At 42.5% G+C, this 12,915-nt stretch overlaps 1 protein-coding gene across 1 annotated transcript; it reads left to right on the top strand.

Moving 5' to 3' along the window:
* The first annotated feature begins 2,548 nt into the window (after window positions 1–2,548).
* Window positions 2,549–6,887, top strand: ppdpfb (pancreatic progenitor cell differentiation and proliferation factor b). The gene is made up of 5 exons (XM_061074430.1): window positions 2,549–2,714; window positions 3,750–3,833; window positions 4,553–4,630; window positions 6,135–6,228; window positions 6,422–6,887. The coding sequence occupies exons 2-5, from the start codon at window positions 3,779–3,781 to the stop codon at window positions 6,537–6,539; spliced, it is 345 nt and encodes a 114-aa protein (XP_060930413.1). The 5' UTR covers window positions 2,549–2,714; window positions 3,750–3,778; the 3' UTR covers window positions 6,540–6,887.
* The last annotated feature ends 6,028 nt before the right edge of the window (window positions 6,888–12,915 follow it).

Raw genomic sequence — 12,915 nt, 5'->3', positions numbered from 1 at the left:
GTTTTTGTTTCTCTGGCCAAAAGTTTGCTGATACACGGGCAACACTGCCTCCTAGTGGTGAAACCCAGATGTGTCTCTGCTCCATCAGCTGCAGGTTCATGATGCTCGTGTGACCTCAGACTCGATGGAGGAACAAACCCTGAACTCTCTAAACTCTGCTCAGGTTCAGACGAGGTTTCATCGTTGCCAAAAGTCCGACTCAAAGTCTCCTGAGTGGACGTGAGCTTCAGGATCTGGTTTCAACCGTAGAGATTCTCACTGGAGCCAGAGATTTAAACCTTTCAGGTCAAAGTGAACACGATGTCTGCACACGTGAGCAAACAGAGCTAATGTGAAGTTAAGAGTTGATTGAAAGGTTCATTGAAGAAGATCGTGCACTTGATTCGTGGGGAAGTGAACTTTAAAAGTGTGTTGAGTGGATCCTGAGCAGCGTCTGAGAGAAGCACTGGGAACACTGGTTCTCTCTGGAGTCGCTGTGTGTGATGATCCTTCAGCGTTGCTCTCGGATCCTCGTCTCTAAACCACGTGTTTCATTCAGGTAGAAACTGGCTGAAATATTAATGATTTAACACCGTTAACATTTTCGATCATTAAATGATTTCAGCCAAAACTTCGCAGGAAGATTTAAACGACAAAGAACAAACGTGAAGTAAAAAAACACATTTTTAAAACCAACTTCCCGTCAAACTGCTTCAGATTCGATCATTTGCGTATTTTGCTTTTTTGTGTTGATCGTTTTGTTAGTTGATATTTTTCTGTTCGGTTGAGCATAGTTTATTTTTCTTTCTATAGATGTGGATTCAAGAGAATGATCATATGTATAATTAATTTGCCATCAGTTAAAAGCAGATGTTTAAACATGTAACAAAGCTTCTCTCTGACTTTGTGCTTTGCCAACGTGAGAACGCAGACGCTCACTAAACACGTTTATATCTAAAGTCTTTTATTTTAGCTCTCACTCCAAAAAATCTCATTTAAAATAGATTAAAGTGTGAATTGCAGATAAAACGACCTTTGGGATTATAATCTGTAAATCAGTCGTGGGATCTGGACAGAAAAGGATTGTGTACTTTTCTTTCAGTTTTGATTTGAGTTCTGGTGCCGATGGGAAGTGGAGCCGACGCTGGACGACAGGAGAATATACTCATAGCTTTATTTAGTTCCAGCTGATGTAGATTATTAAAAGGGATCAGATGTGGAAGCTTATGATTTGAATCAGTTTTTGGTTTTGTTGTATATGTTTGGATATCAATAAAGCATTCCTTTAAATGACAACGTGTTTGAATGTGTCTGTTTATGTCTCCTAAGGTTTTATCTTCTGTGTCTCAAGCTCTGATATTTAAACACTCAGTTTATTCTTGAACTAATGAAACTTCCTCTGAAACCATATTTATGGGTTTTATACTGTTTTACTTTAATAGAACAGATGCATATTTTTTTGTGTGCGGAGCTGAATGACAATATGTAGCATCATCAGTTCAGAGACAGTAACAGAGGTTTGTAATAAAATAAACTGGTCACATGATGGATCTGTGAACACATCACACACAAGGGTCACTTCATGTTCTATACAAAGTTATATCATTATGAACTACAGCAGACACACAAAACACTGCATATATAATGTAGTGAGCACAAACCAGACTTATCAGAATCATGAACTTTTGAACATACAAAGGAACTAACATGTAATTAGCGTGTTTGGTTTCTGTCTCATCTGCTTCCTCTTCGGGATCTGTCATATCCACCGTGTTCCTTTATGGTCGATACTCTAAATGTGTTGTGGGTCTGTCACTAGAACACGAGTCATGATGAAGACTTGTGATGTCGTGGCCGAGTGATGAAGATGATGGAACCCACTGGTGATAGAAACCCACTGGTGATAGAAACCCACTGGTGATAGAAACCCACTGGTGATAGAAACCCACTGGTGTCTCTGCGCAGGTTTGAATTCTGAATTTAAAATCTGACTCAACACTACAGTTCATACATTTGACCACAGGAGGGAGCTGCAGTCATTCCAGGGAGATGGTTCAGTTTGTTGATCAGTCTGTTTCTAAATGACATGTTACACTGATCACATTTAAACTGTGATCAGTTTTTATGAACATATCACATGTTTATGATTATTATTAAAATTCCTAAATCTCTAGTGATATTTTGCTTCAATATTCTTCCTCAGTTACTTGTGTCTTTAAATCATCTTAAACTTAAAACTACTGTATTGTCAGCATCTCGTTTTTACAGTTTTTATATAATATAATATAATAATGGGAACCTGGTCTGACAAGTAATATATAATTTGATGTAAAATATAATCTTATATAAGATGTAATATTTGTAACAGGGTCTGCAGTCATATAACATGATATATAATTAAATAAATAATATGTAATAACAGAAACAGGCTGTGACCTGCTCTGCTGCAGTGTGTGGCCCCGCCCCTTGTTGTCTTTGAGGTCTGTGCCCCGCCCCCGGGCCTGTGATAGGCCGGTCCGCGCTGTGACGTCACCTCCTCTCGGGTATGGTATAAAGCCGCTGCGGCTCCGTCAGAGCAGAACCTGCAGAAGAAGAAGCTGGTGACGTCGCTCGGAGACTCTTCTTCTGGACTCTTCCTCCGATGGAACCCGTCGCCTGTAGCTCCGCCCCCCCCAGGATCTGACCGACTCGTCCCGCTGCCGCCGCCCGGCTCCGGCTCGTCTGCTCCGGGAGAGGTGCGTGGGTCGTCCCGGTGGGGGGGGGGGAGCTAACAGGCTAACGATGCTAACGATGCTAACGGTGCTGGAGGATGAGTAGTAAACAGACCGTTACAGGAAGCAGCTGTTCCAACAGAACCCGTCACAGGAAGCAGCTGTTCCGATGTGAACTGATCTCAGATCTGACGTTTCAATGTGAAGTCGCCTCGGCGCTTACGTCACGATCTGTTGTTGTTGTGAACCTCAGGTCTGTTGTTGTGATGAGATGACGTCATCATGTCCTCACACCACTGATCCTTGAGCTGATCCAGAATCAGACATCAATAATCAATAATCATCGAGCTGATCCAGAATCATCAATCAATCATCAGTAATCATCGAGCTGATCTGAGCTGTGACATCATCATCATTAATCTGTTTTGATGAATCTTCAGATGTGTTGGTTAGTTTAATATCTGAAGCTGATCATCACCAAACATTTCAATCTGATTAAATATACATCTGATTACTTTATGGATATACTTCCGATCCTCTTGGATGTGGACGAACCTTCAGGCTGCAGCTGCTTGTACAGAGAACAGTTAATATAAACATTAATATGAGTTAAATGTTTATATTAAGAGCTGTAATCATGTCAATGTAAGAAGTTGTTTTCTGCTTGAATATGATGAACGTGTGATCAGAGGATCACGTAAACAAACCTTGTATATGGAATCATGTACAATACATATCCTCAATGTGTTTATAAACAACAACTTTAAATTAAATCCAGTGTAAATCAAACTTATCACCAACAGTTGGTCAGTTATGAATCTGCTGCAGCTCCGTGTGGATTATTAAAGAAACGAGAATCTGCCTCGATCACGACTCGGTCGTTTGAGACTCACATTTAAAACTTGATTCATCTGTCATAATAAAAACCAGTTAGATCTGAACATATTTGGATCTTAACTTGTTAAAGAAGTGATTATCAGAACTTTCCTCTGATGTTTGTGACGATGATCTTTAATAAAACATCTCATTTCTCTGGTGACTGATCTGTTTCTTCTTCAGGTTCCATCTACACAACCAGCGACAGGACGATGGCAGCGATTCCAGCCGGGGGTTCTCTGGTGGCAACAGCTGACTACTACCGAAGTGAGTCTGTCGCCCCCTACAGGCTGCTGTCCAGTTAACACTCTGACTCACTGTGGATTTACTGCACAGCTCAATGAAGCATCATCACACTGGGTCAACTTTAGACCAAGTTGTTAAATTTACAACAAAGTAATTCAATGATCGTATTGATTGAACTCTTAGAAACTTTAAAAAATATGAATTCTGCTGAATTTCAACACTGATCATTTCCTTTGTGTTTAACATTAGATTTTAAGTTATTTCCATTAAATCCACAATTGAACTTTGGGTTTGAACAATGCTGGAAACATTTAGATTTATTAATCAATTTATTTGTGTGTCCCATATTCACAAATCACAGTTTGTCTCATAGGGTTTAACAAGGTGTGTTTTTATGTACAAGTACACAAGTCAACAGATTATATAACACAAGACATTTAAATGAAGATGCACATTAATACACATTCCATCTTTAGCAGAAGCTGCGTCTTGTTTTAAATCGTCTGAGGGAAGGAACCCGAGGCGACTCCCTTCCTGTGTTGTGTTGTGTTGTTGTGTTGAGTTATATTTAGAACCTGTATAAGAAGGGGGGGGTGTTTGTATTAAGGCTCCACAGATCATAACATGTCTGATGGAACCAGGAGCTGCAGCCTGGCAGCTATGTGAAGACTTACAGAGAGTTAAAGTCTGAGAACATCAGTGATTAACGCCTCTCTTCTCCTGCTCCCCCCCCCCCCCAGGGCGCATAGGCTCCACCTCCAGCAGCAGCTCGTGTGGCAGTTCGGAGTTCAGCGGCGAGGTCATCCCTCACCACCCAGGTACCACACCTCCTCCTGAATGTGTTGCCTCTGCTCCGGGTGGGACCAGCCGCTGTGGGAGGAGCTAACCCACCAGTCGCTCCACGAGTCTACTTCCTGTTTCAGACCAAACACTCGTGATTCGTCACCGTTACTCACTGATGTTGTAATGCTGCGAATGAGATTGAGAAACTTCCTGATTCCTGTGGTTGAGTCGTCTGTGGATGTGATTATGGAAACATGGAGATCAGGTTGTTTCTGCTCCGACCAGGATTTCATTCTCCTCTCAGTGAGGAGGATTGAATTTAGACAGATGGATAGATAGATAGATAGATAGATAGGTAGATAGATAGATAGACAGATAGACAGATAGACAGATAGACAGATGGATAGATGGATAGATGGATAGATGGATAGATGGATAGATAGATAGATAGATAGATAGATAGATAGATAGATTACTTTATTCATCCCCGAAGGGAAATTAAGTTGTCATAGCAGCCGGTATATTTGAATACAATAAAATACAATAGAATAGAATACAATAAAAAATATTGAAGTAGAAAGAATAAAAACAGAAACACAAGATAAATAGGTAGATAAGGTGCAGTGGCAAGATGATGGTAATAGTACTGATGATATGATGGTAATGTTATTGTTAGACAGTATATAAAAATAGTACAATATATATAGTATAGTAATTATACCAATATAATAGCAGTATATAGTAATATTGGTAATAATGGTAATAATAATTTAAACTGCGCCTCTAGTGGTCAGGATGTAGTAGTGACCAGCGGTGACCCTCTGCACCAGTTCACACCTGCTGCCTTTGACCTGGTCCCAGTGAAGCTGCATGTGTGAAACACTGGTGAAGGATTGTGTTGACTCGTGTGTTTTAAAACCGCAGGGTCAGCTTTTGAATGGCTGCTAACACTGTATACACACACACACCCTCACACACACACACCCTCACACACACACACCCTCAGACACACACACACTGACACACACCCTCTCTCTCTCTCTCTCTCTCAGTGCTGTACATGAAACTAGGTGAAAGGGGACATGTGGGCGTGTGCAGTCGGCTCAGTTCACTGTTTTTCTTTTGTGTTGTTCAGTTATTAATAATGATTCAAAAGACAAAACATACTCACTTATAAATGTTAGTGTGACAAATCCAATGTACTTTTCTTCAGACATCGAGTTAAACTTCTGGACCTTTTTATTCAGAACCATTTGATTTAGTGAACTCCAGAGAACCAGTCGAGGGCGGTTCTGCTCTGGAGAAGCAGCTGCTCGGTGGAAACTCTTCATCCTCTCCACAGTCACTGGTCCTCTGCTCCTCATGAAGACCAGAGTGTCTTTAAAGCTCTTAAACCTTCGTCCGTCTCATCTGAGTTTTCAAATGTTGAACAAACAGCACGACTCCAGTTAGTGAAGCTTCCTGAGAGCTGCTCTGATAGAACTCTGAGTCTGAAGGTCTGAGGTCTGAACCTGGTGTCGTCCTCCTGTGTCTCCGCAGGACTTCCCAAGCAGGACTCTGGACACTGGTGGTCCAGCTTCTTCTTCGGGAAGCCCCCCGGGATGACCCCTGTGACGGAGGAGGCTCAGCTGAAGTAAGTATCAGACGTTTATAAAACTGAACTCTTAGTTATGAAAGATGATCTCTGGAGTTTAACCTCCTGAGGTCACATGACTCTAAGGCTCTGCCTGGTCCCTGTGTGAAGGAGATGATCCCACAGTGAAGATGGAGGACAGGTCTCCACAGGTTCTCCAGATCTGGTCTCAGTGTGTCTCTTGTGTCCTCAGGGCGGGGGGGGCTCTGGGTGCGGTGACAAACGGTCAGATCACCTGCGTTGCCAAGGAGATGGTGATGCAACGCCAGGTGAGTGAGAGCAGCGACGCAGGAAGCCCCGCCTCCTCCTGATGCTGCCGCCTCACTCCGCCCCACACCTCGGGGGGGGGGGGGATCGAACCAACGACCAGCGCTCGGTGACGGGAGACGGTCCCGTTAACATTCAGTTTTTTATTATTATTCGTTGTAGGACAGGCTGCCTTCATGTTTTGTTTCCTTGTGTTTTTTATTGACAACTTAAGAAAAAGAAAAAATATAAAAAAAGAAAAAGATGATGATGATGAAACTAATGAGCTTGTTTTTTAACATTTGTACTGTTGTGTGTTTGTAATCCTGTTGTCAACACACATGCTTTGTGAACTCTCCTCACTCTGTCACCTTGTGGTTGCAAACGCATTAAAGTAGCCTCTGGCAGCCTAACCCCCCCGACTCGTGTTGTGTGTCTGCTGCGAGGAACAAAGGGATCAGGGTTTAGCCCCGCCCACATCGCGGTGGAGGGGCCTCATGAGGACGAGCGGATGAAGGCGTCTCCGTGTTCACCAGACGCTGAGTGTTCCAGCAGCAGAGTCAACACAACACAACTTCATGTGCTGCAGTTACACAATCACATCTGGAAACTCGGAAGGGAAAAAACATTCCTGCACAAACTGGCTCCGCCCACTCGGCTTCAGCTTCTGCTGCTTCGGATTCAAACATGAAAAACATGTGAGGCTCAGATTCAGTGAATTCAGAAACAACAAAGTTTCTAACATGTCCTTCAATCACATTCACAAAGCTAGAGACTATAAACTGGGACTTAATTCTTAAAATCGTTTTGTTTACTTTAAGTCGCTTTGATCCTCTTACAGTCAAGATGATAGGAAAATACTTGAATAATTAAAGTTGAATTCTTTTGAATATATCAAACTTTAATGAGTTATGACTGCAGCTGCAAACGTCTGTGGCTGAACTGATTCATGAAAACATTTACGTCTTTGAAGACTTTATTCTTCACCTTTTGTTTTAACTAGAAACAGTTTCCATGCTTCAGCTGAGATCACTGCATTCAGACATTTAGTTCAAAGTAGAAACTAAATCATAGAAATGATTCAAACAGCAGATTATTGATTTTAAATCAGTCCGTTGTTTATTTATATTTTAAGAAAGATCAGCTTACATTTCAAGTTCTATTTATTTGTCACAAAGACAAAAACATATTTCAACATGTGTCTGTAGAGAAATTCAGATGATTATTCTCTGAACCAGGCAGATTGATTTTAATATTTCTCAGCAGATGAATTACTATTGAAATGAATCAGATGTTCAAGTCCTGCAGCAGAGGAGGAGCCTCAGTGCCTCTGAGCAAGAGGCTCCTCCTCCTCAGTCATGTGTGGAGAAGAGTCTCTGATCTGCTGGTGGAGCAGCTCAGATCCTGACGCACAGAGTTTCCCACTTTACAGTAAAATGGTTTGTATAAGCACCCCCCCCCCCCCCCCCAGTCTGTGTGTGTCTCACAGAGGAAAGACAAACATGGTCGCTCTGCATGACAGAGTTGAAAGGTTGAAAAGAGGATTTGCTCTGTGGCTCGTTTGAGGAGGAGAGAGAGAGAGAGAAGGAGCTGGTTTCCTCCTCCTCCTCCTCTTTCTCCTCTCTTCTCGGAGGGTGGAGGAGAGAGAGAGAGAAGGAGCTGGTTTCCTCTTCCTCCTCCTCCTCCTCCTCTTTTCTAGGAAGGTCGAGGTGACCTTCCACCTGCTGATGCACAGAAAAATCATAAATCACTTTCAAAAAGATGTGTTGATATTCGGCTGCAAATGATTTTAGTATTTTTATCCAACACGTGAAACTAGATCAACATTTAATTTGTCAGGTTTATTTTTAATTCTACAGGAGTTTCACTGACATGTAAAAAGAAAATATATTTAAGTATCACTGCAGAATTTATCTTTTCATTAAATAAGTCAGTTCAAAGTATATTCAGCACACAGAGCTAACAACAATGAACTTATGTATATATATATGTATATCCATATATCTACATATATCTATGGATGATACTAGAACTATATGATGTCAGAAAGCCTGCAGATACTGAGGGACACACTGTCCTGCTGCTGACTATAAACTATAGAACATCACAGTATTCAACCAAAACACAGTTTAGTCCCGTTTGAGTAAAGTTTACATAAAACTCCGTGTGCAGCTTTTTCTTTTTCTCTTTTGGGGAAAAGGAAAGTTAATATTTGTGGAGTTTGTCTGCAGATGGAAGTTTCCAGGAGGAAAGATCGAGCTCGTCTCTAAACACTTTCACACTTCCTCCTTCTAACCTGATTGTTGGAGAAAACATTGGGACTGTTTTTAAAATCCCTGACAGCTGTGTGTGTGCTGTATGTATATAAATACAGTAAATATATATTCATATATATTGACTGTATACAGAGCACAGTATGTGCTGATGTATGTGGACCTACTGAGGGATCTTGAACATGTGGAACCTTCTCGTCTGTTTTCACGTCGGAGCGACAACATTTCTTCACAAGTTCATGTGATGAAAACTTCACTGGTAACAAACAACACTTATACTTTTCATCCTGATCATTATAGATAATAATAACTGATAATTATATATAACTTATCGCTCTGTGGATTAATGCATGTGTCTTTTCAAAGTGGCCTGTTGGTTTTACCGGCTTGTTTCCACCTGAGAGGATCTTAATGCAGATGTCTCTACACAACATCATGTTTCTCCTGTAAGAACCAGACCATCACGTGCAGGACTGTGTGGTCTCTGCACTCGACTGGTGCTGCCTTCTCAGAAGAGGGATGAGCTACCTGGAGGCGTCGCCATGGCGACCCAGAGGCTGAGCTGCCTGACGACTCAGCAGCTGGAGGAGAATCTGAGAGAGAGACGGGTTTCACTGGTTCTTCATCTCACTCTGTGACACGTCTATAAAACTCCTCTTCACTCTGACATGATGCTGAAGATTAGAGTGAGTCACGTACACAGTGTGTGTGTGTGTCTGTGTGTGTGTGTGTGTGTGTGTGTGTGTGTGTGTGTGTTATCCCTGACCTCTGCACAGCAAAGCAACATGGAAAACATCACTTTAAAATGTGTTAAATTTTCATTTTCTCATATTTTGACTTGAAGTAATTTGGATATTTGAGGATGAAAAGTTGTGATTGACGTGTGAGACTGATGATGTGATTGGTCGAATGGTGTATCAGTTTGATACCTCAGCTTCATCTGGTTGCCATGGTAACATCATGATGGTATCAATAGCAGTACTCCACAGTACTACAGTGCTACAGTACTACACAGTACTCCACAGTACTACAGTACTCCACACTAGTTCAAATGCACCAGTCTCTACTTCCTGTGATTTCACCTCAAACCAACAGAACCAGGTTCAGCTTGAACCAGACCCAGAACTCCTCTCCTGCTCTGAGGAACCGTTCACACCTGATGTTCAGAGCTTCACACTGTGGTGAAGAGTCTGAAGCTCTGGAACAAACATCTCTTTGTTTTTGGGACGTTAGTTGAAACCTCACAGTCGAGCAGTGAGCTTCTTCTCTGAGGTCACAAGAGTTTAGTGAGAACAGAGTGAAAGAACCAGTGAGACCTGGACTCTGGTCTCACGTGTTTTCTGTTACTTTGGACAGAAAGGATGAATGATGAAGAGATGAAGCTTCTGACAGGAGCATGTCGGGGGTGAAGGTCTCTTCCGCTCCGGTTCAGTGTGAGTTCAGTTCAAATAAGCAGAGCTTGTTAGCTTTAGATAAAAGTTCCTTTTTTTAGAAACGAGGACGCTGAAAATATTTGTTTTACTGTTGAAATGTAACCGAGGAAACTAAACTCTCATATCTACTGATAAGAGGAGGTCATCGAGCGGGGGGGTCTTTGGTTCTGCTGGAAGTTCTGATGATGGTTTCGTCTCATTTTCCTCAGAAAGAAAAGTCGTGAACTGGTAGAATCCCAACACATGTGGAGCTTATACAGTTGTTTAAATAGAAGAGGAAGCAACATATTGCTTTAGATCATTTATATAGTTATTGTTATGAATTTATTACACTGATTTATTAAACTGAAATGTGGTTCAGAGGCTTTGTGACTTTTTGTTGAACAACAACCAGGTGAAGAGAATCTGATCTGGAGACGTTTCAGATGTTAGAAACTCGAGCTGAAGTCCAGAGGTTCCTGCTGCTGTGAAGGAAACTTCAGACTGATCCGTCAGTGAGATGTAGAGGAAAGGTCGAGCGTGTGTGTGTGTGTGTGTGTGTGTGTGTGCGTGTGTGTGTGTGTGTGTGTGGGTGTGTGTGTGTGTACGTCGCACTTACACTCACAGAGCTGCACAATAATCTGTCGTATGTTATATAAGAGTCTCTTTGTTCAGCTGAACGGAAAAGAAGAATAACAGGTGAGAGGAAATAGAGAGAGAGAGAGAGAGAGAGAAAGAGAGAGAGAGAGAAGGTTCATTCAAACCTCACCTGGAATCTTCTGAAATATGTGTTGAAGGTTCAGAAGGTTCAGAAGGGAGGAGGAGAAGAAGAAGAAGAAGAAGGAAGAAGATGAGGAGGAGAAGAAGAAGAAGCTGAGGAGAAGAAGGAGAAGAAGAAGCTGAGGAGGAGAAGGAGACTTGTCTTCTGAACGCCTCTGAGATGTTTGTGTTTCAGGCGCAGTGGAGGCGTGGCCTGTGTTGGGTCATAGCCTCCCAGAGGTCAGCAGGAGGTCGTGCTCACAGACACACACACTTATTCCTTCAACACTTCAGGAAGTAGGTCAGAGGTCACTGTGTTGTGACTCCAGGATTTCCTTCCTGTGTGACGGTGACGGTGCAGAAAACAGAAAGTCGTCCTTCGTCCCCTCGTCTTCATCGTCCTGAGAGATCGTCCTGCTCAGATCAGAGAGGCAGAAATCAGACTTTTTATAAACATGAACCTGTTGAAGTGTTTCCTCCATCAGAGCTGTGACTTCTTCTGGTTCCTTCTGGTTCGGTCTGTTTCACCTCGCTCTCCACAGAGCTGGACTGGTCCTCAGCAGCGTCTTCAACTGGGAGAAGGGTGGGGGGGGACTCGCTCACTGGGAACACTGGTCCAGGTTCTAACTGCTGCTCTGTACAGTCCACTTCCTGCTGATCTACACACTGTGCTCTAATGACAAGACGATGATGTCAGAGTGATGACGTCCTGGATTCATGGTCGAGACTGACTGTGATTGGTCGAGCAGGCCCAAGGAGAAGTTGACTTCATCTCTGGACAGCGGGAGGACGAGTGGACGAGTGGACGTGTGGACGTGTCGTCTGTGTTTTCTCTTCTGATTCACGAGCTCTTTCCGTTCGGGAGCAGAACTCGTAGGTTTCACGTTCAGATGAAGAAAAGCTTCCACTGAAAAAACCTGTCATCAAATAACTGATTCAAACCAAAGAAACTTGAACAAACATCAGTGTGAGAACAACTTCCTGAAATAGATATAATGTATTTAACGTCTACATCGAATGTGTTCTTAGAGTTGTTAGGTCTTCACACTGTGAGGTTGTTTTAGAGGAAGTGTTTATTGAAGTGAAGATGAGACAGGAAGTCACATGTGAGACAGGATCCAACATGAAGAGAAGGATGAACACGGATCAGCTGGAGAACAGGAGGAGCAGGTTTCTCTGTTTCCATCTCATGTGATTGGTTTCTTAGAGTTGTATCATTTTACATATTTGTCCTCAGGTGTAGAAGAGTCTGTTGTGTCCTCAGGTGAACTTCCCTTAACTTCAACTCCTGCAGATGATGATGTCTGTACAGAGGTGAGTGTGTGTAAAGGTGACGGAACCTGGAACCTGATGGACGAGGAGACACTCTGCTTGTGAGGCTCAGTGTGTTTGTGAGACACAAACTGGAGAAGAGTCATAACGACGAACACACAAACACAAAAACACGTGGACACATTTTCCCTGAACTTAGTGTGAGTCACTCTGGAGTTTATCATGTTATTAACTTTATGATCTGATCGGTCGATCGTCAGGTTTCCCTCCGGAACTCGAACCAAACAACGTGTTGATAAACTGAATCTTAAAGATGTGTGTCATCATAGATGTTCACAATCACACACATGATCCTACACAAACAATCAGGAGGAGTGTCGGCCATGTTTCATGTTTTCACTGAGAGCAGCGCGTCGGTCTCTGTGGTTATAAATATACTGATTCTTACATTTCCTACGTCCTGATATGAAAACAGCCTGAACGTGGAAACATCTCCAGAGGTTTCCTCCTGGAACCGAGTCACAGGAACCTACAGACTCCAGATCAGCTGTTAAACATCTATAAATACAACCTGGAAATATAGAAATTATCCATCAAGCTTCAGATGCTGCATTAGAAAACGTTTCTCTAGATTGAGATGGAATAGATTCAGCGTCTCAGTTTCCCCGACTGTGTGTTCAGCCTGAGACCTGTGTGTGTCTGTGTGTGTGTGTGTGTGTGTGTGT

The sequence above is a fragment of the Limanda limanda genome, chromosome 7 (assembly GCF_963576545.1).
Source record: "Limanda limanda chromosome 7, fLimLim1.1, whole genome shotgun sequence".
Classification (NCBI taxonomy): domain Eukaryota; kingdom Metazoa; phylum Chordata; class Actinopteri; order Pleuronectiformes; family Pleuronectidae; genus Limanda; species Limanda limanda.
This window is presented reverse-complemented; position numbering and strand designations above follow the sequence as displayed.